Here is a 26,242-nt window from a genome sequence, read left to right on the forward strand (position 1 = left end):
CCGGATACTAACCGACAAGGACAGTGGAGTTGTGGAACTGCTACAGCAGTTATATAGCAGTTGGCTTACGGGCAGTTGGAGAGGGACTCAAAACTGCTGGGGAACTGCTGGGAAGTTAAGTAAAATCGGCAGTGCAGTTACTGAATGATCGGAGGTGCGCTGGGACAGTTCCAAGGGTAAATGATTGGTGTAACCGCTAGGGGGCGGTTAAGGGCAGTTATGCCGAGAAGGAAAACGTCAGTCTGATTTTTATGAAGGGATTTCGCGGATCAGAAATGGAAATCACGATTCTGAAAAGAAAACAGAATACATGGAAAGATAGAGAGGACCGGGAGAGAGTCTGAGATCACCGAGTAGGACTGATCGGATCCTTCCCGACTTTTCCTAAAGTCGAGCGGTGGCCTTGCGGATGTACGGATGCGCATCTGGTTCTGGTTCCATGAGGGGGGCGATCATTTAGGAAGAATGATCGCGGCGTCTGTTGTTCCTTCTGGTGCGGAATTAAGGACAAGCCATGGGAAGGGCTGTATCGGCTAAGTCTATGTGCGGTGGAGCCATGTACTGATGGTGAGCGTCTTGATGGGATGCGATTGGGACTATGTATCGGCATGGTTAGTGCGATCCAGGAAAGGGAATCGGTCGGGGCTATGATGGACTGGTGTGATGTCTGGATACAGAGTCTAGATCATGTAGAAGAACCGCTCAGTCGGCGGTTAGGATATGCTGAACTGGAGCGTGCTGTGTGTGACTGAGGGCCTGGATGGCCGTGTGGTTACTGTCGAAACGAGAGTTATATGGACCGATTGATGTACTGTCTGATCATGGTATGATTAGCGACTGGTTATGGATCAAGGGTAACAGTATCTGAGGCGGTTATCGGAAGTTTGGTGCTGGAATACGATTCTGACGGTTAAGACTCAGATCGAGTCTTAGTTCTGTTTCGACAATGGTAATGGCCGTGTCTTGATGGAACGACTGGTAGCGAGGCGTCTTCTATGCGTCGCGGACTGAGTGTTGGTTGGATCTTGAGAAGATTTGATCTGATCGTATGCTGGATCATACGAAGGTGGCTGTGAAGTCGGGTGTGTTTACAGGGATCTGGATGCGTGATAGTTCTGGTTGGATCGTGGGCTGCAGAGCCGAGTTCGTACTGATTGATCTAGGTGTTTTCAATGACTAGTACTGGAACGCTAGCAAGGCTGGCGTACTGTCTGTTCTGGATGGCTGGTTGGAAACCCAGCCGTCTCTCTTTGTTCATGGTCATGTGGGGATGGTTGGCTGAGTGACTAAGTAACAAGGGGATTCGGTTAAGTATCTGATCGAGCTGGCTGGATAAGAACGAATGGGAAAGGGTGAAGACAACAAGGATGAAGCGTATGGATGGACTGACGGACAACTAGCATTGAGGCAGTGAGGTACATGTTTATTATATTGTCAGTCTTAGTATTTTGCTAGGATGCCGGATAGATTTAATGAACTTGGGGAACTGAACTGAACCTCATAGAGGAAAACTGGATAAAAATCCTAAGTTAAGAGAATAATTCGGTTAGGGCCAGTTTGGTCGAGGGAAGCGAACTGAGGACGTACCGGTGGTATGGGAAACCGGGTCGGGACCTTACAAGTGGTATCAGAGCGATTACGGTTCTAGGACAGAGTTTGAAGGATTATTCAAGATTTGTCTAGACCAAACAGACGTGGAAAATGCTAAGCGCGAGCATTGGAGAACTGACGAGAGACTTGATCTTGGGAGTGATCAAGTCGGACTTACACTTTGTATGGGCAAATGTAAGTTGGAAGTCTAAATGTAAAGAAACCGGAGATAAGATCATTGATGAATGATTGGATTGGTTGAATGAAGTCTGAGTTAAGATCATTTGAAGAATGATCGGATTGCTTAAGGTGTTTTGGATTACTCGAGAGAGTTATCCAATAAATTTTTCTAAGTGTTGGAAACAACCGCGAGGTTTATTTAAGTTAATGGATCCGGATTATGAAGTGAAGAAACGGGAAATATTGACGAAGTGTATTCTAAAGCTTAAGGATAATAAGCTAACTGGAGTTAGGATTGAATCAAGTGGCTCGAGAAAGCCAAAGATGCTTCGGAAAAGTCTAAATAAGACAAGGAACTGTCAAGGACAATGATGTCGGATATGGACCTAAGGAGCTGATGAGTTTAACTCTGTATGGACAAGACGTCCATAACTGAATTTGGCAAGAAGACTTCAGCGGAAAGGTTCAAGGTAGAATAGCCGAGTGGATGAGCTAAAGGTTGTGAACGGAAAACTAAGTTGGACAAGTCGTCCATGGAAGAGCCTAAGGACTAATGGCTAAGGCACTGATGCTGGGATGTACAGAGACTTACATTCGAATGGAACGTCTGTTGAGAATGCTTAGACGGATTCTAGGATTTCCAAGGTAATGGACAAGCTGGTCCGGGAAATTGAAACTGGAAGTTCCATTGAAGGATTCGGAAAAATCTGCGTAAGACTTACACATACCAAGTGGCAAGTGTAAGCAAGTCTGGATATAAAAAAAATGGACAATGGAATTGTCAAGACTGACTAAGCTTGATTGTCTTAGTAGGTTTGTGCGGTCCGAGAGTTGAGATCATCGAAACAAGAGATTGGAAGTCAGGTGTACTTGCCAAAGACTTGTTAAGTGATCAAGAAACTACTCGGAGGTACAAGATGCTATTGATGATGAGTTGTGGTCAGAGTTTCAAAAGTAGTAAATGATCGGTTCCTACCAGGAGCGTCTAGATCAGACAATGTACGTAGGCGCTGTGATGCTTGCTAAGGTTTGCTGGATTTTTGATGATGGATCGAAAATTTGGGACGATCATTTGAGTTTAGATTATTGATTCCTTTCATGCGAGAGTCTAGATCAGTCTAGGTGCTTATGGCTGAGATGCTCATTAAGACTTAGCTGGATTACTAGACGGCTGCTCGATGACTTGGAATGATAATGCTAGACTAGACTAAGTGTTTGATCAACTGGACAAGTGGGAATTCTGAAACATTAGTGTTAGTGGAGATGATATGCCCTTAGAAACTGAATGGGTTTGCTAAGGCGTAACTGTACTAATACTGTATGCTCTGGCGTCTATGGAAACCGAGAGTTTCCAAGACGTGACTGTCTGTCATCGCATGTACTGTCCTGACGTATGTGGGAACCGGAGAGTTGCCAAGACGTAACTGTAATAACGTCGGTGGGAACTAGATTAGTTCGCCATCGCGTGTCTGTACTGTAGTCTGCGGAAATCCAATCTGATGTCTGTGGGAGATGTACCTTCCAAGACATAACTGTACTGTTACTGGAACTCAAGGAGTTCACTACTGTGGGTTTCCGATCGCGATGAAAGCATGGATGGGAACTAGTGAGAGTTTGCCATCACATGTCTGTAGGACGTCTGTCTGTTAGGTACGTATTGTATGAACTGATGTCGTTTGGGAACTGCTGAGTTTCCAAGACATAACCGTGACTGAGTCAATAGGAACTAGATGAGTTTGTCATTTTGGGATTGTGAACCGGGAAGGACTGGGAGTCCGAAAGGGAAACTGTGCAAGGGATCAAGTGTAGGATCCGGTAAGAAATGTCTGTAAGGATCAAGAATGATTCGGAGGTGTCAATAAAGATCAGTAAAGATCTGGAAAAGCCGATGTCGATCATAAGTGGTCGGGGATAGTTAGGATCATGGAGTGATCCGAGGGAAACAACTGTAAGGATCAAGATGAGATCCATGCGTTCTGAAAAGATTAAGTTCCTAGTATTCGGAGTTTGGCCATGCTAAGGAACACTGGAGTACGAGAATCAAACAGTCAAGTCAGGATTGGACTGAGACTGGTTGGAATTGAGTTCCGGAGGGACTAAAGTTGAGTCAATAAGTGACTGTGATTAGTTAAGGTTTAAGCTGAAAAAACTTAACTAAGATAGTGAGTTAACACTTCGAGAATTGAGGTAAATTGGTCAGCACTGTTGGGAGTCTAGCGTTCTTGCCAAAGTGTGTGTCCAAACACCAAGAGATTGCTCGGAAGTAAGGACTACTATGCTTAGTGAGTTGGTGCACTGAACCGAGTCTGTTGAGATTTAAAAAAAAAATGGTAAAGAGACAGGATCGAATAATTGATATCTAAGATCAACTCCAAGCGTGATTATGATCAGGAAGTCTGGAACACAGTAATGGTCGAGTGACCGAAAGCCTGGACATTGAGTCAAGGCATGAGTGCCGTTTGATTGGGATTTATTCCAAGTGGGGGAGACTGTTCTGATTGGATAGAACAAAGTTCTATTGACTGCTGAACTCGAGGACGAGTTCACTCCAAGTGGGGGAGACTTGCAGCATCCCCGTCCCGCAGTCTGAACTGGATCAGTCCAAGGTCGGACTGATCAGACGGGATAGATATGTTGGACATTACATCTGGATAGTACTGGTCAGGTTAAGACGATAATATCTGTCCGAACATAGCAGTTGAGCTTGTCAGACTAAGCTGGACGGATTCAGACAAGGCAGTTGGACTTGTCATCCGAGATCAGTTAGTCGGCCAACGGACTGATTAATATACGTTCAGGCGGGAACGGATACAGAGCTAAACATGAACTGATTAGCCAAGGAAAAAGGCGGGAACGGTTACTGGAACAGTTACCGAGCAGTTATCAGGACGGTTACATGAGCGGTTACGGAGCGGTTACCGGATACTAACCGACAAGGACAGTGGAGTCGTGGAACTGCTACAGTAGTTATATAGCAGTTGGCTTACGGGCAGTTGGAGAGGGACCCAAAACTGCTGGGGAACTGCTGGGAAGTTAAGTAAAATTGGCTGAGTGCAGTTACTGAATGATCGGAGGCGCGCTGGGACAGTTCCAAGGGTTAAGGATTGGTGTAACCGCTAGGGGGCGGTTAAGGGCAGTTATGCCGAGAAGGAAAACCGTCACTCTGATTTTTATGAAGGGATTTCGCGGATCAGAAAGGGGGATCACGATTCTGAAAAGAAAACAGAATACATGGAAAGATAGAGAGGACCGGGAGAGAGTCTGAGATCGCCGAGTAGGACTGATCGGATCCTTCCAGACTGTTCCTAAAGTCGAGCGGTGGTCTTGCGGATGTACGGATGCGCGTCTGGTTCTGGTTCCATGAGGGGGGCGATCATTTATGAAGAATGATCGCGGCGTCTGTTGTTCCTTCTGGTGCGGAATTAAGGACAAGCCATGGGAAGGGTTGTATCGGCTAAGTCTATGTGCGGTGGAGCCATGTACTGATGGTGAGCGTCTTGATGGGATGCGATTGGGACTGTGTATCGGCATGGTTAGTGTGATCCAGGAAAGGGAATCGGTCGGGGCTATGATGGACTGGTGTGATGTCTGGATACAGATTCTGGATCATGTAGAAGAACTGCTCAGTCAGCGGTTAGGATATGCTGAACTGGAGCGTGCTGTGTGTGACTGAGGGACTGGATGGCCGTGTGGTTACTGTCGAAACGAGAGTTGTATGGACCGATTGATGTACTGTCTGATCATGGTAAGATTAGCTACTGGTTATGGATCAAGGGTAACAGTATCTGAGGCGGTTATCGGAAGTTTGGTGCTGGAATGCGATTCTGACGGTTAAGACTCAGATCGAGTCTTAGTTCTGTTCCGACAATGGTAATGGCCGTGTCTTGATGGAACGGCTGGTAGCGAGGCGTCTTCTATGCGTCGCGGACTGAGTGTTGGTTGGATCTTGAGAAGATTTTATCTGATCGTATGCTGGAGAGGCAGGAAGGTGGCTGTGAAGTTGGGTGTGTTTACAGGGATCTGGATGCGTGATAGTTCTGGTTGGATCGTGGGCTGCAGAGCCGAGTTCGTACTGATTGATCTAGGTGTGATCAATTACTGGTACTGGAACGCTAGCAAGGCTGGCGTACTGTCTGTTCTGGATGGCTGGTTGGAAACCCAGCCGTCTCTCTTTGTTCATGGTCATGTGGGGATGGTTGGCTGAGTGACTAACTAACAAGGGGATTCGGTTAAGTATCTGATCGAGCTGGCTGGATAAGAACGAATGGGAAAGGGTGAAGACAACAAGGATGAAGCGTATGGATGGACTGGCAGACAACTAGCATTGATGTAGTGAGGTACATGTTTGTTATATTGTCAGTCTTAGTATTTTGCTAGGATGCCAGATAGATTTAATGAACTTAGGGAACTGAACTGAACCTCATAGAGGAAAACTGGATAAAAATCATAAGTTAAGAGAATAATTCGGTTAGGGCCAGTTTGGTCGAGGGAAACGAACTGAGGACGTACCGGCGGTAAGAGAAACCGGGTTGGGGCCTTACAAGTTTCTCATTACGACTATAGAGTATAGTTCTTAGACCTGAGTTCGTCATGATTCTTTATTTATGGATTAGTTCATTTTGACCTTGTCAAACATCAGCCATAATTGGTGATTATAAAGGCATTGATTAGGTGTTCTATGAAGTTTGTTAAGGAACAGGGATGGAACAAGATGGGATTTGTCCCTCCCATAAAACGGGAGGTAAATATCTCTGGGCCTATCGAAGATTTAATACTGAAAAATGCATGGACGTGCTCAAACGAGGTGATTGTCAGTCGTTTGTTTTATCAGTATAAATCAGAGTTCGATAAACGTGATCTAGCTTAATAAGGATGACACTAGTTCTTGCCTTATGCTGAGATCGAGATATAGAGACAAAAGAATTATGAGAATAGATGATTCTAGTACAAGTGGGAGATTGTTGGGAATGTCCTAAAATCATTTGTACTTACTCTTGTTAAAGTCGTAGAGTCGAGATTCGACAGTTATATAATATTAGGTGGTTATAATGTTTTGTTAGAAACCGCTTATAACCTATGAATTAGGAATTTATTACTAATATTATATAATCCTACAGGGTCACGCACCTAAGCAAATTGGATAATGAATATTTGGGGTTTTATACATTTATATTATATATATGATTTATAATATTCACGTGATATACTTATATGCATGTGATGTGCAACGTGAGTTAAGAAGTGATAATTATCACTTGGGCTTGGCCCATTAACTTCCTAAATGTGTTTAGGTCATATGATTATAAAGGGTCACGTAAGTGACTTGATCGACATATGAAAAAACGGCCGAGTAAGTAAAACCCTAAGAGAGACAAGATTTTGTCAAGTATTTGAGATTTGATCTCAACTGCAGTATCGATCCAATTTGTGTGCGTGTGGATACCGGTAGAGGCAGGACATTTGGAGTGCTAAAAATCTCGATTTAGTTGATTCATCTTTCCGCTGCAAATAACCAGGTATATTCGGAACTCCAAGATCTAGATTTATTTCAGAATTTTCATGAGATCTAGGCAAACTAAATTCATAGGTTGGTTTATAAATTGTTATAAACCGGTATGAATTCCTGCAGTGGTATCATAGCCTATTTGTATAATACTGAATCTAGTTTAGTTTATATTTTGATATAAATAACTTCGATGATCTTGTTTAAATTGTTAATCAAGCGAGTATGTGATAATCGTACGTTGATGAAGATGTTCATCAATTTCCAGAATAATGATATGCGTATATTAGATATACACGTCTTTTGGAAAATCAATGTCTTAAGTTAATACTGAATTCTACGATTACAACATACTGAATTATTTGTTAAGGTTTATTGACTTTTGGAAAGTCAAGAATATATGTTAATAGAGGTACTACGGCTGATATGATCATCCCGATATGCGATTAAAATATATATCACACATTTTCATACCTTATGTGCATGTAGAGTACATGCATGACTAATCTAAAATCAAGCACGTATTATTGTAATGCTTGAATGCGTGTTTCTAAATTAACCTAAAACACATATGAGATGTGTATTTACCAATTGAACCAACGATTGGTTTAGGTTGTTTAATACAATTGGTTTGGTCCAATTGGTTTGGTCGTTTGATCAGATTTTAATTAGATTAAATTCTAAAATCAAATATATAAATAATTAATTATTTTAATTAGATTAAATTATATTAATTATTTAATTCAATTAAAATACATATAAGATATGTATTAGTTATATTTATATTTATATTAGATATAAATTTTAAATATAAGTTAAAATTGAATTAAAATTTGTTCTTCAATTAATTTCAAGTACTTTTGATGTCTAACCAATCTTATCAACTATCAATGCTTGTTTCGTTGTAAAATAGGCTTGCCAAAGCAAGGTGTCTGCAATTACACAAGTGAGGTAGATGGTAACAGTTATCATATGAATATAAGATTGGTTTACTTGACTAAGCTATCAAAACGGTTTTGGGCTTAGAGACATAGGTTGGATAAGACATAAGATGTCGTCTTACAACCAAGTATTACATTTGATATAATTAACAAAGTGTTGCTTACCTAAATAGCTAAACATTCGGGCGATGAGCCAAAGCTCACTCGAATTTTAGTGAAATATGAATCTTGGATTATTATATTCATTTGAGGAAATTGTTTGAATATAATATGAGTTTTCTTAATTGTTGAGATTTCTCTAACTCCTGAACATCATATTAATATTCGTTATTCTTCTATTCCAGCAATGTTAACTCCTCACAACCCATTTTCATTCCAATATGCCTTTAAGAAGGACAAGTTGAATGGATCAAATTTCCTCCAATGGTATCGAAACCCGAGAATTGTTCTCAAACAAGAGTGTAAAACTTTAAAGGAAAGGATAGGCCAAGCTGGATTGCGAATCCTAGCCAGCTTGATCATTCTCCTAAGTTTAAACCCTACTTGGAAGATCTGAAAAAGAAAAAGACTTTTGAAACGTCGTATATGGGTATTTATGTTATAAAAGTAAATGTTACTACTTCTGGCTCTACTTCTTGGGTATTGGATACCGGCTGTGGTGCTCCTATTTGTACAAATATGAATGGCCTAAGCAACAGTAGAATATTGGAGAAAGGACAAGTGGACCTACGCCTGGGAAATGGAGCAAGGGTTGCTGCATTAGCTGTGGGAACATTTCACTTGTCTTTACCTTCAGGCTTGGTTTTAGAACTTAAGAATTGCTACTATGTACCTTTTGATCATAATGATATCTTTTATGGTAGCGGTCCATTAGAGAATGGACTTTATATTCTAAACCAGAGCGTGCTTGTCTATAATATCAGTACAAAAAGATTCAAGTCTAAGGACACGAATCAGAATTTTCTTTGGCATTATCGTTTGGGCCACATAAATAAGAAACACATTCAAAAGCTTCATAGTAATGGACTTTTGAGCTCATTTGATTATGAATCATATGAAAAATGTGAATCTTATTTATTGGGTAAAATGGCTAAGGCTCATTTTGCTGGACACAATGAAAGAGGCAAAGACTTATTGGAACTTGTACATACTGATGTATGCGTCCCAATGAATATAAATAATAGAGGAAACTATCAGTACTTCATTACATTTACTAACGACTTCAGTATATATGATTATGTTTATCTAATGAAACATAAGTCTGAATCTTTTGAAAAGTTCCAAGAATTTTCAGAATGAAGTACAAATCAGCTTGACAAGAAAATAAAAATTCTTTGATCTGATCGAGGTGGAGAATATTTGAGCCAGGCATTTAATGATCATCTGAGAGAATGTGGAATTGTTTCACAACTCACTCCTCCAGGAACACCACAGTGGAATGGTGTGTCCGAAAGGAGAAATCTGAACTTTATTGGATATGGTTCGGTCTATGATGAGTCATACAGATCTTCCACCACATTTTTTGGAGATACGCTCTAGAAACGTCTGCGTTTACGCTAAATAGATGTCCATCAAAATCAGTTGAGAAGACACCATAGAAGATGTGGACTGGAAAGGTTCCAAATCTGTCGTTTCTGAAAATTTAAGGTTCTAATGCTTATGTCAAACGTATATTTACTGATAAGCTTGGACCTAAATCTGATGAATGCTACTTCATTGGTTGTCCTAAAGAAACCAAAGGTTATTACTTTTACTACCCTACCGAGAACAAAGTGTTTGTTGCTCATAGTGGTGTTTTTCTTGAGAGAGAATTTCTTTCTAAGAAGAACAGTAGGAGTAAAGTACAACTCGAAGAAGTTCGAGAAACACAGGAGATGGTTTCATCATCTTAGGAAGATGATCAATTAGATTTACGAAGAGTCGTAGAATTTACACCTGTGGAACCTGAAGTGCGTAGGTCCGAAAGGACACGTCACGAACCTGATAGATATGAGGTTTGGGTGACGGATCAACATGATCTATTGATAATAGAGAGTGATGAACCTATGTCCTTTGAGGAAGCTATGATGGGCCCTGACTCCAATATATTGCTTAAAGCAAGCATCTCGGAGTTGGCATATTCGTTTTAATGAGGCAATCAAAGAGTTTGATTTCATTGGAAATAAAGAAGAACCTTGCGTCTACAAGAAGACTAGTGGGAGCGCAGTTTTTCTTCGTGTTGAATGTAGATGACATACTTCTTATCAAGATTGTTTTTCAATGAAATACTTGGAAAAAGCTGCATATATCCTTGGAATAAGAATCTATAAAGATAGATTAAATAAGACTATTGTATTATGTCAAGATACTTATATTGATAAGGTCTTACATAGATTCAAGATGCATGATTCCAAGAAAGACTTTTTGCCAATGTCTTACGGCATAACTCTTAGAAAGACTCAGTGTCCTTCGACACACGATGAGCAAGAGAGAATGAGTAGAATCCCATGTACTTCCGCTATAGGATTTATCATGTATGACATGATCTGTACTCATCCAGATGTTGCATGTGCTTTGAGCATGACGAGTCGATGCCAATCTGATCCAGGTGAAAGTCACCGGACAACAGTGAAGAATATCCTCAAGTATTTGAGAAATACTAAGGAAAAGTTTTTGGTTTTTGAAGGAAGTGATGAGTTTGTTGTAAGTGGTTACATCGATGCCATTTTTTCAGACTGACAAAGATGATTTTCGATCACAAGTTGGTTTCATCTTTTGTCTTAATAGAGAGTGGTGGCTTGGAAGGGTTCCAAGCAAAGCACCATAGAATAGTCTCAATGGATGAAAATTTTGTTGATCCATTGACCAAGCCTCTTCCATGGTCTAAGTATAAGAGTTATACTGCAGCCATGTATATTAAATATCTTAAGATGTGATCTTGATTTTAGTGGGAGGCTTTATTTTTATGATATGATGTTCATATTAACATACATTAGTTATGTTTTCAAATTAATGAAATTGTTTCAGATTTATTTGATTATTAGATAATTAAATAAATGTCCCAAAATAATTTATATCACTCTTATAGGTCATCAAGTACGTGACTTGATCATGAAACCCTATAAGTGAAAGATGCTATAAATTACTGAGGTCCCTAGTCAAGGTTGTTAAACTGGGACATTAATGACCATGAATGGCTAGTATGTAAGGTGATTGATGACTAAGTTTCATGGAGTCATTCAATATGTGGTATTGAAGTCAATCACATGGATATATGTTAGAGAACACATGTTCGGACTGACCCGCTATGAGAACTCTACAAGACTGTTATATGAGTGTCATGAGTGTTTCTCATTACGACTGTAGAGTATAGTTCTTAGACCTGAATTCGTCATGATTCTTTATTTATGGATTAGTTCACCTTGAACTTGTCAAACGTCAGCCATAACTGGTGATTATAAAGGCATTGATTAAGTGTTCTATGAAGTTTGTTAAGGAACAGGGATGGAACAAGATGAGATTTGTTCCTCCCATATAACGGGAGATAAATATCTCTGGGCCTATCGAAGATTTGATACTGAAAATGCATGGCCGTGCTCAAAAGAGGTGATTGTCAGTCGTTTGTTTTATCAGTATAAATCAGAGTTCGATAAACGTGATCTAGCTTAATAAGGATGACACTAGTTCTTGCCTTATGCTGAGATCGAGATATAGAGACAAAAGGATTATGAGAATAGATGACTCTAGTACAAGTGGGAGATTGTTGGGAATGTCCTAAAATCATTTGTACTTACTCTTGTTAAAGTCGTAGAGTCGAGATTCGACAGTCATATAATATTAGGTGGTTATAATGTTTTGCTAGAAACCGCTTATAATCTATGAATTAGGAATTCATTACTAATATTATATGATCCTACAGGGTCACACACCTAAGCAAATTGTATCATGAATATTTGGGGTTTTATACATTTATATTATATATATTATATATAATATTCACGTGATATACTAAATGTGTTTAGGTCATATGATTATAAAGGGTCACGTAAGTGACTTGATCGACATATGAAAAAACGGCCAGAGTAAATAAAACCCTAAGAGAGACAAAAGAGTTTGTCAAGTATTTGAGATTTGATCTCAACTGCACTAGCATCCCGTATCGATCCAATTTGTGTGCGTGTGGATACCGGTAGAGGCACGACTTTTGGAGTGCTAGAAATCTCGATTTGGTTGATTCATATTTCCGCTGCGAATAACAGGTATATTCGGAACCCCAAGATCTAGATTTATTTCAGTATTTTTATGAGATCTAGGCAAACTAAATTCATAGGTTGGTTTATAAATTGTTATAAACCGGTATGAATTCCTACAATGTAACCCAGTGACCCTTGACAGACATACACTTCTAGAGTTTGTTAGTGCAAAGATGACACCACAATTGATTAATGCAAAAGATAAATCAAGAGACAAAATAGATATAAACAAACACTATGCTTTATTAAAAATCGCCTAAACAATCTATTACAAGATTTGTTTATCAGCTTTACACAGCCTGTTAACAGCCTAACAGCTGCTACTGAAAGATTCCTGATCTACCCAAACTTGTGTCTATGTCGTCACTACTTAAGCATCTGCTTCAGCACGACCTAAGAACACCCCTAAGGGATTTTCACCCTTTCTCTATAATAATAGCCCAGTGTCTTATGGAATACACACGACTCTATTTTTTTTTTATAGTTATCTCCGCGTTCCTGAAAAATCATAGTCTCCTAGGAACATGGATATGGACAACTTCCATATCAATAAGTACACTTTCATTTTTTTGAAATGCACTTATTCCTCAAGGCATAAACTTGCTCCCCAAGTTTATCTCTTACATTTTCTCCACGGTATAAACTTGAGTTTATCTCACGCCAGCTCAGCATCTTGCGTCCATATGGTCTCTACCACTCCGCATGCCTCCTTGTTCACTCTCTGACACACACTGCAACAACAACTACTTCAACGACTACGTCAAGACATAAACCCTCAGTTTATCCTTCTCCATCTCAGCATATCTTGCATCCACATGGTAACCCACCACTATGCATGCCTTATGTAGTAACGACTAATGCATCCAACATCAGTGATTTCGTCGCCTAGTTAGTCACATAAGACTATTGAGATCTACAAGCTCCACTTGCATCTTCACATTTAATAAGTTGCATCTCCACGCCGGCTGATGTTAGCATCGTTAAGTGGTTCAAGTAATGGGGTAGGGGCAGTTTCGCATACGTACATCTTTGTTTGTGGAGCCTGTTAACTTGATGAACCAACAAACATAGTTAAGGGTAGGCCTGGAACTTTTATCCGAGATCCGGATTCGATCCGAGATTCGATCCGGATTCGATCCGAGATTCGATCCGGATCCAATCCAAAAATCCGGATATCCGGAGGGGCCGAATCCGGATCCGGATAGTAAAATGTTGGATCCGTCAAAACCGAATCCGGATCCGGATATCTTAATTTTTTAGTCTGGATATCCGGATCCGTAAGTTTTATTAATAACTATTTCAAAAATAGTAATATATATATATATATATAAATTAATTTTATCTAACATATTTTCATTTTTATAATAATATATATAAACTTTATGTAAATTTTGTAATATTATACATAGAAATAATTAAAAACATTTTATTTATTTTTAAATTATTTTATATATATTAATATTATTTTTTAATTATTTTAAGGATCCAAATCTGGATCTGTATATCCGTCGGATATTACAATTTTTAGAAGGATATCCGACATCAGGATATCCGAGAACCCCGGATCCAGATAAAAATAATAAAATTATTGATCCGCCGGATAAGGATCCGGATCCGGATACCTTAAAATTACCCGGATACCCTGATCCGTTCGAGGCCTAGTTAAGGGGACAAGAAACATCACGCATTCATTAACTTCCATTGACTAGATCAAATATTTTTCCCTGCTCTAGTCGCCGACGACCCAATGAAAACACTAAATAAAAAATATACCCATGCATTCGGTTTGTTCTGATGATGATATTGTGAGTAGCAAAACAAGTACACATACAAAGAATCACTATACACACAGTACATAAGATATTTCAATATGTCAACCGTCTTCTCTGTTCTTCTTCTCTTCTTTACCATCACCATAAGCTTCTTCGCAATTTCAACGACGACGTATGTTTCATCTGATCTCCATCCAGATGAGTGTATGGGAATAATCACCATTTACGCTTTAACTTTATAAAATGAAATCTTGCTCCAAATCCTAATAGTTATATACCTATCTATACACTATACTTGCTTATATACTGCACGCAGTGAATGTGCTAGAGAAGATAGCTACTACACTGCTATAGGAAATGAGATGGTGCTAATAAAGCCACGTCAGCTCAACACGTCAGCAAGATTGAGTTGATATATAGCTGGAGAAAACAGAAGTCAGAATCATCGAAAAATAGTCAAAAAAGTTTGTTATCTTCTTCATCTATGTTCTCTATATTTTCTTGGTGATTTTCTAGGAAAATCACCATTGATTCCTCATCTCTGCTCTAGAGTGTTTCTACATGTATCTCTTGGCGAGTGAGAGTCGATTCTTTGTGTAAACATTGGATCGAATCAAATACGAGTTACTGTTCATCTTCTTCTACTTTCCCTATTACGTTTTACTGTATCAAAGGTATCAGAGCCAGTCGCATCCTCGGAATCTATGGCGGAAGCGTTAGATTGGAGAGTGAAGGTTTCCGAATCGATGGAAGTAGCTGTCATCGATCAGACTTCAGAGATGGATAAAAACGCAGCTAGACCATCAATCGCTGTAACCAGAGGCAGTGTTAGGGTTGCCTGAAGTCAATCTCCGGAGAATTTTCCACCGGCGATACAAGTGTTGGCAGATTCATTTACTATTCAGGATCCATTGCAAGGGTTGAAATCAGGTACGCCGACGGGATTGCAGATCGCCGAAAATCCATTGCTTGAACTGATGTATTTGCGAGAAACTAATGGAATCAGGGAATATCATGAGAGTTTTGAGATGCTTAGATCCAAGACTAGTTTTTCTGGGAAGCATTTGGTTAAAGCATACTTAGTAGGATTGCAGACAGATACGCAAGCATTCGTCAGAATGTATCAACCTCAATCCATTAATGATTGCTTCGTTTTGGGAAGAATGTATGAGAAAGCTCATCATGGAACTCATACCAGCGAAGGTTCTAGCAATGGAAACTGCGGTTTATCAGTTTAGCTTGGGAAGACGATCTCTGCGATTCCTGATGTAGAGTTGATAGATTCAGAGGCGAAGGGTTCAGAGGCTAAAATTGAGCCAGGATCAGTTCCAGTGATTCTGAAGTGTTCAAGCCTTGATTTGGAACCAACAGAGGCGAAGACTCCAGGAGAAATGGCTTTAATGCTGGAGGTTGATGTTGTTCCTCATGTGAACTCTATTCTGGACAGAGAACCATTTTATGAAGAGGAATCCTATCAGGAGATAGAAGATGATCATGTTCAGGTAACCGATTATCTTGTGAAACCAAGCCTTAGAATAGATGAATTGCAGTCTAGGATGCTTAAGAAAAACACCTTTGGATGTGATACATTCTCTGGTTTATGCTGTAATAAACGAGCTGAGGAGTGGATTGCTCAAGAAATAGAACATGTCTATGTTTTAGATGTGGTGGAGGAGTTTACTCAAAAGGCAGTAGAAGATTCTGATTTGACTGCACACCACCTATTTGATCAAATGCATCTGAGATTGCAGAGAAAAAAGAAACAGTGGAAGCACAATAAGACCTGGATGTTCAAGTACAAGAAGGAAATGTGTGACAGTGAATTCAAGAACTGGTGGGAGATTAAGAGAAGTTTCTTAGATCGATTTACTTCATTCAAAATTTGTTCTCAACCAGAAGTTATGATGCAGGCAAAATTGGTTTCTCGTGCTTGTGTTGCTAGACTCAGTGATATGTTAAAGGAAAATGCAGAGAATGGTGAAAGGAAAATGCAGGAAAACACCAAACAAGAGAAACTTCTCAAGTCTTGGAGATTCAAATTCAGAGGCGTGATGGAGACCATCAAACATGTGTATGAAGATGCAGTAAGGGTTTTAGAGATATTGCAGGCTGTGCGAAATGGTTTACAGTTTGATTTGATGAGTTTTGAGGCCAGCAAAGAGAATGTGTTCTGGACCTTAGCTTCTGGGTATACGGTTGCGGATAAGCTGCAGAATCTTTGTACTGAGATGTGGCTGATGGACACTGTGAGGTGGAGATGGGATAAGCGTTTCAGTGATGATATAGATGATGGGATAAACATGTCCTTTGATCCAGGAGGGATAATGGAGTGCACAATAGTTTCAAACTGGTACTGGGCGAGACTACATATTACAGATTCACAAGGCATGGTGATAGATCAAAAGCAGTAGCATTCTCAAAACCTTGTGGTCAAGGTTTTCAAAAGAGGGAGGATTTGCTATAGGAAATGAGATGGTGCTAATAAAGCCACGTCAGCTCAACACATCAGCAAGATTGAGTTGATATATAGCTGGAGAAAACAGAAGTCAGAATCATCGAAAAATAGTCAAGAAAGTTTGTTATCTTCTTCATCTATGTTCTCTATATTTTCTTGGTGATTTTCTAGGAAAATCACCATTGATTCCTCATCTCTGCTCTAGAGTGTTTCTACATGTATCTCTTGGCGAGTGAGAGTCGATTCTTTGTGTAAACATTGGATCGAATCAAATACGAGTTACTGTTCATCTTCTTCTACTTTCCCTATTACGTTTTACTGTATCATACACTTGGTGTGAAGGGACTAAACCTATATGAAGACCCTTGCAAGTTGAAAACCCTAAAGATAGATCAGAAAATTGGGGATCCGGAGATTAAAAACACCATTTTTTGTGATGTTTGTTTCAACAACACATGTCATATAACAAATATGTGAGTGTTACTAGTTTTTATGTATTCAGTCTTCCCAAGATCTATCTCTCTTGATATGTTTTTTTCTTAATTATTTAAACGAAACAGAGTTCTCAAGGCCCTTAGCCTTCCAGGAAAACTCCCACCTGAGTTGGCCAATCTTCGATATCTCCAATCGATGTGAGTTCAGCCGCACTAAATTTTATAAATAATCGATGATATTGGTTACCGATTTCAAATTGCTAGAACCTGTAGTTATATATTAGGACGACACCACCTATATCGTTTTACTACGCATATATGCACGTTGGCGTGAGGTAAAACTCCTTAAAACTTAAAACGGTTTGGGCCCCTTGGTTTTGAAATGCTTCAACAAAAGCTGTAAAGAGAAAGCTTTCAGTTACAAGCGAGTTTTGGTCTTACTTGCAGTGACTTATGTCGGAACTACCTCTCCGGGACAATCCCAATGGAGTGGGCTTCACTGCCAAACCTCACGTCCATGTTAGTTCTCTTTTTCCTCCCTTCCGTACATACTCTTAGTGATATGTGAGTAACTGTTGACTTTTCTTGCAGCTCACTCTGCGCAAATAATTTTTCTGGGACTTTGCCAACTGGGTTGCAAAACTTCAAGAATCTGACTTTTTTGTAAGTCTCATCCGTCTGTTATTATTATTATATACCTTTTAGTTTTTGCTACACCTAATGTGATGAAAATTTTCAGATCGCTTGAAGCCAACCAGTTCTTTGGCACCATTCCTGATGAGCTTGGTAACTTGACCAACCTAAACGGATTGTAAGCTTCTTTGCATGTTAACTACTTTTCAAAACAACAAAAGTCTTTGGCTTTATGGAAAAACAAACTGGGTTCTACAGGCAACTTGGCTCCAATCAGTTTAATGGAAGCCTGCCTAGCACTCTTGCTAGACTGGTAAATCTTACGGATTTGTAAGTTGGAAATGAAATTTTCGAAGGCTTTTTGCCTTTATAAATGGAAAATTTTCTCATCTCTTATTATAGTTATTACATGAAGTCCACCAAGAAGATAAGTTTTACGATTCTCTAAACTATTTGGGTGTTTTCATTATGCAGTAGGGTAAGTGACAATAACTTCCAAGGCACCATCCCAGAATATATTGGCAAGTGGTCTCAGCTTGAAAAGCTGTAAGCTTGCCATTCTTTCACCCAATTATTGTTATTTCTCTTATAGTTTGTGTCTCTGCACCGTCTAACATGTGTCAGTTAACCAGACATCTATACGCAAGCGGACTGAAAGGTCCTATGCCTGAAGAAGTGGCCCTCTTAGAAAATCTTACTGACCTGTAATATGAACAGCTTTAAATAGATTAGTAAAAGAACAAGTGAAACGAGACTGATGTTTTAAGAGATATATTCATATGCAGGCGTATCAGTGATACGACTGGGATAAACGCTGTTCCAATTCTATCCAGCAAAGACATCATCAAGACCCTGTATTTATTATCTGTTTCCGGTCTCTAGGCTTGATTCTATCTGAAAAATTTCTAACTAATGTTTCCGTCCCTGTGTCAGGATTTTGAGGAATGTGGGTTTGTCTGGTTCAATTCCTCCTTACATCTGGAATTTGAAAGAGTTAAAGACTCTGTAAGTTCTTTCTAGTGACAAGTAAAAAGACTTTGCGAGTCAGACTTTTTTTTTTTTTGGACAACAGAAATCTTTCATTGATGATAATTAGAGTTTATGGGAAACATGGGCTTGGGCCAGAAAGCAAGCGTGCCTTGGCATATGAGTCCGCATGCCCACTAAAATCCCTACTGACGAAAGTTAAAAAACAAGAAGTGAAAGACGACGAGGAGATCGTGACGATGTCCGAGAGCACCCCGTAGAGATCAATCGGTCGCCGTCCCGACTCTAAAGCTCTGACGAGCACTTGGGAATCTGATCTGAGCCAGATATGGTTGATGTTGAGATCGATCGTACTTAAGAGGGCTTGACGAATCGCTAGCGCCTCCGCCATGCAAGCTGAGGAGATATGATCTTGAAAACATGAGCCTCTTCCAACTTCCGATCCATCCTGATTTGAGAAAATCCAAGCTAAACCCCCTGTTCCCGAATCGCTTTTCCAAGCAGCATCGGTATTACACAAGATCGTCTGAGGGTGGATGGGGAACGGTACTGACGGTAGCGAGATCTTTGGGGCCGTAGGAGCGTCGAAATGGATCTGCGCCTGTTCCCATTCTCTACTTGCGATGATTGCTCTAGCTACAATCTCTGGGGCCGTCGAGGGCTAATTTTCAAAGATGAGTTGGTTTCGTGATGTACAGATGAACCAACATAGCCAAGGGAAGGCATTGATGCTGAGACCGTAAGGTGGGAGGACTTTCCACGAATACGACGTCATGAGAGCTGCTTTGATCGAAGTACATCCCACTGAGTCGAAGGTAGTCGTCCATGGTCCTAACGCCCACTTAACTGCTAAGGAATTTGCATATGCATGCTTATACATACTATAGGCTGCACACTTAACTGCTAAGGAATTTGCATATGCATGCTTATACATACTATAGACTGTCATGGACTCATGGGTAAGTACATGAATAGACATCATCTCCAGAGAAAAAAGTAACAGTGATATACATGTACGAGTATAAATTACTAATCTATAGACTTGATTGGTTATTATTGTAGCTTAAGATAACTTTGCACTAGAATCTAAATGGTTGGTTTTTGTATTGTAGTTTTAGATTTTTTTCAGTAAAATTTATGTTGTAGTTTTTTGTAATGTAGTTATAGAAATTAGATTATGATTTTTTTTTAAAAAAGAAACTAGTAGTTGTATATCCCTAAACATTATTTGAGAAATGATTTTTAAAATTTTGTTTATCTATCTTTTTTTTTAAAAAACACACTTTCAATGTAAAAAAATGACATGTCATACTAAAAATTATCACATGGGTTATGGTTAATTGTGACATGAACAATTATAATTGACGAGGGTTTATATTTTTGGAAAACATTTTTAAAATATAGTAGTAACTTATACATCATCTTTAAAATAATTATACTCAGATATAACATTATATTATATAATAATAGAAATATAACAATATTTTAATTTCGAAATATTATTTAATTCTATCTTTATAATTATACTATTTTTATCACTAAAGTGTTTCATTATTTTGTGCAATTTGTTTTTAAAATATAAATTTTAATCTTATTACCATTAATTTCCTTTTGATATTTACAAATTTTAAAAATAGTATTTAGTTTTAATTTTTGCAAAAATATTTCTTTTTAATTATATTATTCTTGTTTACAAATATTTCCAAAGGTACTTCTACTTTAATAAGATAGAAGATATAATATTGCAAAAATATGTTGTTATTTATTTTTCATATCACTATTAAATATCATATATGTGTCATCATATAATTAATAGTGTTTTTTACCTACCATCATATAAGTAATCATATAATTAATAGTATTTTATATGTACCATCATATAAATAATCATATATATTATATTTTTAAAACTTAATATGAAATATAAAAATCATAATTTATGTTGGTGTTTGAAATTGCTTTGTATTGTATTTTTCTTAAATATATTTAAAACATTTTTATAATGGTTATAAAAAACATTTTAGTAAAATCAATTTTTGAATATATGTATATTTTTGAAACATTTTTTGATATAAATCAATTTTAAATTAATATTTTGATTTGAAATATGTATATAAAATTTAAATTTTTTTTATGATTATTTTAGACAAATATGTTTTTAGGTAATTAGATTGGGTCAGCCATTTTCGTATATTTTAAAGATGGTTCATATATATAGTTTTCATAATATAATGAATTTTCAATTTTCTTGATAACATAAGCCAATTACTTTTTTTCTTTAATATATTGCTATTCATGTTTCCAAACAAAACTATATATATTTTTTTAATTCTATCTATGTTGCCAAACAAAAGTTTAAAGTGCTTCTACTTTAATAAGATATATGCAATCATATATGGCTTTGGGTTTCCATTTGGGTGAAGCTTTGTTTGGAAAATAGTAATATCACCTTGATTTAAAACTCATCTCTGTTTTCTAAGTGATTGTATAGGATCCTCATTCTCTGTTGTAACTTGAATGATGAATCTTAATAATTAATCAACTCCCAATAACCACCAAAATAAAAACAACAAGTTGTTGACAGAGTTTTTGATTTTCAGACAGAACGAAAAAAACAAAAAGAAGATGAAAAAGTTGGTTGTCTACATGACACCAAAAAATACCACTAAAATTCATACCTAAAACTAAAAACGTACCTTGAAATTTGGTTGTTTATATGACCCATCAATAAAAAAATATCTTAAATAATTTCCAAACATATTGGAATGAGTCCTTAATGTTTTGGTTTATGCGTTTGCAAGCCATAACAATACAAGTCTTTCTCCTCACTCAAGTTACAAAATGAGAATTATAAAACCAAGGTAGTAGCACATTAAGCAAGATATTGCTAAAGTTAGAAGAAGTTTCTTTTTAAAATAAAAAAAGCCTATCATTAGTATAACTAGAAAACAATGCTCAAATCAGCTTTATGAGTACAACCACTAGAAACATAAATATTTATGATTATTTATTAGTTTTATCATAGTCAACTTTCTAAATATATACTATATATATTAAAAATAAATGTTAAAATCATATTCTAAAAAAAAATAATCAATAACATTTATTTAGATAATATGGTGTACCTAATCTACAAATATAGTAGCATATAAAAGAATCAATAATGTATAGTTTTTATCACAGTAATTTTTTTTTTTTCCATATTATCTAAATAAGAAAATTATAAACAAATAAAAATATCAGTAAATTCAATAAATAAGTACAATTACATAGTTACAAACATCAAACGTAAAGTATATCCCGTGCGTAGCGCGGACCGGCCCTAGTATATATATATATGCTATTCACGAGGGCGAAAAAAGAACATCAAACTGAACGAATCAATCATAGATTTATGTTCAAAGGTCATATAACCATCTTCATCGTTGAAGATCATGTGAGAAGACCATCATAGCACTCACGGTTACATAGGAAAAAAATCTGTTGAAATCAGTTCACCTTTTGTCAATAAGAAAACACACGTATGTCCTTTATAATTCTTGGGACACATGAAAGCTTGCAACGCGTTAGTCAAACACATGCAACATGGTCAAACAGTGACCAAATCGTGAAAATGCCACCATTAGGCTCCATCTTCTTAAGCCACCAACATGACAAGAATAAGATGAATGAATTACACAGGTTCATATAACCATTAATCTTGACATTATCCAGTTTAAGATTCAGTTCGTCAGACCGCTGGACCATATTCGGGTCAGGTCGGTTTAGGATCAATCGGGTCTTTTTCAATGGGCTGAAATAATTTGCTCGGTTGAACAGGGTGTGTTCGAATTTTGATACTATGTTAGATTCGGTTTTACTATGGGCTTCCAATTTCAAAACCAATTGGTAATAAATGAATTGGACTAAATTTCTTATATATTACTTAAGTCCCTTTCATATTTTCAATGTGAGATTTTATCTCCAACAAAAACTAAAATTCTCAGGTGAAAAAAGAATATTGATTCCCTCATGAACTAACTACATTTTTTTTCTTTTGAAGATTCTAGTTTACTACCTTATTATTGTTGATGTAGCAAATTTTGAGTTCAACACAGGCAGCATCACAAAATAAGTCACAGAAATCTACATTACAAAATCTGTCAATTGCTACAAAAAAAATTTAAGAAATCTTATGCATTAAAAAATGAGTAAGCAAAAAGGAAAACTATTTTAAAAAAAAAAGAAGAGGCAAAATACTTAATAAACAAAAGGGAAAAGTGGTAGAGAACTTAAAAAGAAAAGATAAGCATTCTCAGGATTAGGAAGTAGGCAATCTGTTTAGAAAGAATAAAAATCATCGTAAATCTTTTATAGGCAATAACTGAGAGTCCTTGTAAAGAATAAAAGAGAAAAAATAAATCTTTTATAGGCAAGAACTGAGAGTCCTTTTAATATGATCATGACCAGCATCAAAGTCCAAAGTATGAAAGCGAGGCATGAACCAGCTAAGCCATTGATCATGGTTTGGTTTAATGTGCATTTTCAAGGTCTAATTGGATTGATCTATGAAGTTTTGGATCGAGAAAAACTACTAGATTTGGGCAGAACGTGGAAGTCTTTAAATGAAGTTTGGGCTTATGTTTAAGTCTTTAAACCCAACCCAATTTTATGAAGTTACAAGTCCATTAAGAACCCAAAACAAGAGGTTTCTTGCATGCAAAGAAGATGGACGAAAATCAGATATTGGATTGCATGGGAAACTTCTCTCTCTTGCATACAAATAAACATTTAAAGTCTTTTATGTTTTCTAAGTATTTCTACCATTCCCAAATTGTTCATGAAAGTGTTTTTATTTTCCATAGTATTATTTCTACATTTCCCTATGCTAGTCATGCATAGCTTGTTGTTTTCTATTTAAACTCTTGTATGTTTCATTTTAAATCATTCAACATTTTTAATAAAAATCATCTTCTTTAAACTTGTTGAATCATTTCTGATTGTTGGTATGTGATTTTATTCAATCTAACTTGGTTTAATCTAGTGTGTCATATCTAGAGGTGGCCATTATAGGGTAGTATCAAGAGACTTTCTGCACCTCTTGTGTCACCTTTCGATCCATATCCCTTGATTGTTTGTTGCTTTCTAGCTAATTTGATGCAAGGTTTATCCATTACCAATTTCAGAGTGTAAATCTTTGAGAGGATCTCATCAAGTGCTATCAGAGAACATTCTGAAACTTGGAGAATCATGTCTGAGCATGAAGAAAAGACTAGAACCAATCAAAACATTGATTTGTTGATTGAATCAGATCATTTGATGAGATCCTCCCAAAGATCGACACTCCAAAATTGGTAATGGATAAACCTTTTTCTCCATTATGGGCATGACAGATTCAATCATCAACTCGATGTTTTGATTGTTGCTAGTCTTTTCTTCATGCTCAGACATGATTCTCCAAGTTTCAGAATGTGCTCTGGGACCACTTAATGAGATCCTCCGAAAGATCGACACTCTGAAATTGGTAATGGATAAATCTTGCACCGAATGAGCTAGAAAGCAACAAACGATCAAGGGATGTGGATCGAAAGGTGACACAAGAGGTGGGGAAAGTCTTTTGATACTACCCTATAATGGTCGCCTCTAGATATGACACACTAGATTAAATCAAGCTAGATTGAAGGAAATCACATACCAACAATCAGAAATGATTCAACAAGTTTAAAGAAGATGATTTTTATTAAAAATGTTGAATGATTTGAAATGAAACATACAAGAGTTTAAATAGAAAACAACAAGTTATGCATGACTAGCATAGGGAAATGTATAAATAATACCAGGGAAAATAAAAACACTTTCATGAACAGCTTGGGGAATGGTAGAAATACTTAGAAAACATAAAAGACTTTAAATGCTTATTTGCATGCAAGAGAGAGAAGCTTCCCATGCAATCCAATATCTGATTTTCGTCCATCTTCTTTGCATGCAAGAAACCTCTTGTTTGGGCTCTTAATGGACTTGTAACTTCATAAAATTGAGCTGGCATTGATTTCTAACTTCTTGGGCCTTCTTCCTAGCCTAAACATAAGCCCAAACCTCATTTAAGACTTCCACGTTCTGCCCCAAATCTAGTAGCTTCTCTCGATCCAAAACTTCATAGATCAGTCTAATTAGGCCTTGAAAATGCCCATTAAACCAAACCATGATCAATGGCTTAGCTGGTTCATGCCTCGCTTTCATACCTTGGACTTTGATGCTGGTCAGGATCATATCATACTCTCCCTCTTAAAAAGGATTTGTCCTAAAATCCAAACCTTCTAAGATTATAGAAACGACCTTGTGCAGCTTCATTGTTGTTGTAGGTTTGACCAAGGTGTTGTCATTTCCTTTGTGTACACATATTTTTTCTCCTCGCACAAAGACAAACTGTTGCAGTCCATCTTCACACCTCAGTTGCTCTACTGGACTGTTCTCATTGCAAACCAGTGGCTGGATCAATTCATAGCATGAAATTGAACCGTGAATTTCACATGACATGTCAGCCATTGTATGCTCTTTTTCTTCGGGTGCTTCTGGTCCAATGAATTCTGATTCTTCAACCACGTTTTGGATTGGCAAGATAACACTTACAGCATGTTGTTCATCTTCTTGATGCAGCTGGTCGTCCATAGAGTCTCTTTGATCAAAAACAGTCGGTTTTGGTTCAGTGTCTTTGATTTCTAGATTGGAAGCGACTGTGGATGGAAATGGGGATGTGATCCTTTGATGGATAGCCCGTGAAAGACTGCAGCCATCTCTCCAAGCCTTCTTTTCAGTTCTGGCTGAAATTTTTTTCTCAATTGCTTTCGAATGTGGTTGTTGCTATGCCTTCTTCCTTTGATTCCTTAGTTGATGCATCTGGTTCTTTCTCTGATTCCTGGATTGATGCATCTTCTGGCGTAAGGAAACAAGTCTAGAGTCCAACTTCTTCTCCATTATGGCCATGACAGATTCAATCAGCAACTCGATGTTTTGATTGTTGCTAGTCTTTTCTTCGAGCTCAGACATGATTCTCCAAGTTTCAGAATGTGCTCTGATACCACTTGATGAGATCCTCCCAAAGATCGACACTCTGAAATTGGTAATGGATAAACCTTGCACCGAATGAGCTAGAAAGCAACAAACGATCAAGGGATGTGGATCGAAAGGTGACGCAAGAGGTGCGGAAAGTCTCTTGATACTACCCTATAATGGTCGCCTCTAGATATGACAAACTAGATTAAACCAAGTTAGATTGAAGGAAATCACATACCAACAATCAGAAATGGTTCAACAAGTTTAAAGAAGATGATTTTTATTAAAAAGGTTGAATGATTTGAAATGAAACATACAAGAGTTTAAATAGATTACAATAAGCTATGCATGACTAGCATAGGGAATTGTAGAAATAATACTAGGAAAAATAAAAGCACTTGCATGAACAGCATGGAGAATGGTAGAAATAATTAAGAAAAATAAAAGACTTTAAATGATTCTTTGCATGCAAGATAGAGAAGC

General features: G+C 37.6%; 1 protein-coding gene across 2 annotated transcripts; it reads left to right on the forward strand.

Moving 5' to 3' along the window:
• The first annotated feature begins 16,988 nt into the window (after positions 1 to 16,988).
• On the forward strand, positions 16,989 to 19,833 carry LOC106421813 (probable LRR receptor-like serine/threonine-protein kinase At1g29720). 2 transcript variants are annotated; one of them, XM_048763633.1, is made up of 11 exons: positions 16,989 to 17,146; positions 17,234 to 17,305; positions 17,555 to 17,626; positions 17,699 to 17,770; positions 17,847 to 17,918; positions 17,999 to 18,070; positions 18,215 to 18,286; positions 18,373 to 18,444; positions 18,526 to 18,594; positions 18,674 to 18,745; positions 18,813 to 19,833. In XM_048763633.1, exons 3-11 carry the CDS (start codon positions 17,592 to 17,594, stop codon positions 18,985 to 18,987), a joined length of 711 nt encoding a protein of 236 aa, XP_048619590.1. In that variant the 5' UTR covers positions 16,989 to 17,146; positions 17,234 to 17,305; positions 17,555 to 17,591; the 3' UTR covers positions 18,988 to 19,833. The 2 variants fall into 2 exon arrangements, with proteins under 2 accessions (XP_048619590.1, XP_048619591.1); XM_048763634.1 differs by having other exon boundaries at positions 18,866 to 19,833.
• The last annotated feature ends 6,409 nt before the right edge of the window (positions 19,834 to 26,242 follow it).

Source organism: Brassica napus, chromosome C7 (assembly GCF_020379485.1).
Source record: "Brassica napus cultivar Da-Ae chromosome C7, Da-Ae, whole genome shotgun sequence".
In the NCBI taxonomy this organism is placed as follows: Eukaryota; Viridiplantae; Streptophyta; class Magnoliopsida; order Brassicales; family Brassicaceae; genus Brassica; species Brassica napus.

Bases quoted from the DNA above. Each gene is read 5' to 3' on its own strand.
- LOC106421813 (XM_048763633.1), top strand. From the start codon at position 17,592: ATGGAGTGGGCTTCACTGCCAAACCTCACGTCCAT. The intron at 17,919-17,998 runs GTAAGCTTCTTT...TGGGTTCTACAG, and splicing joins TTGACCAACCTAAACGGATT to GCAACTTGGCTCCAATCAGT. The intron at 18,287-18,372 runs GTAAGCTTGCCA...TCAGTTAACCAG, and splicing joins TGGTCTCAGCTTGAAAAGCT to ACATCTATACGCAAGCGGAC.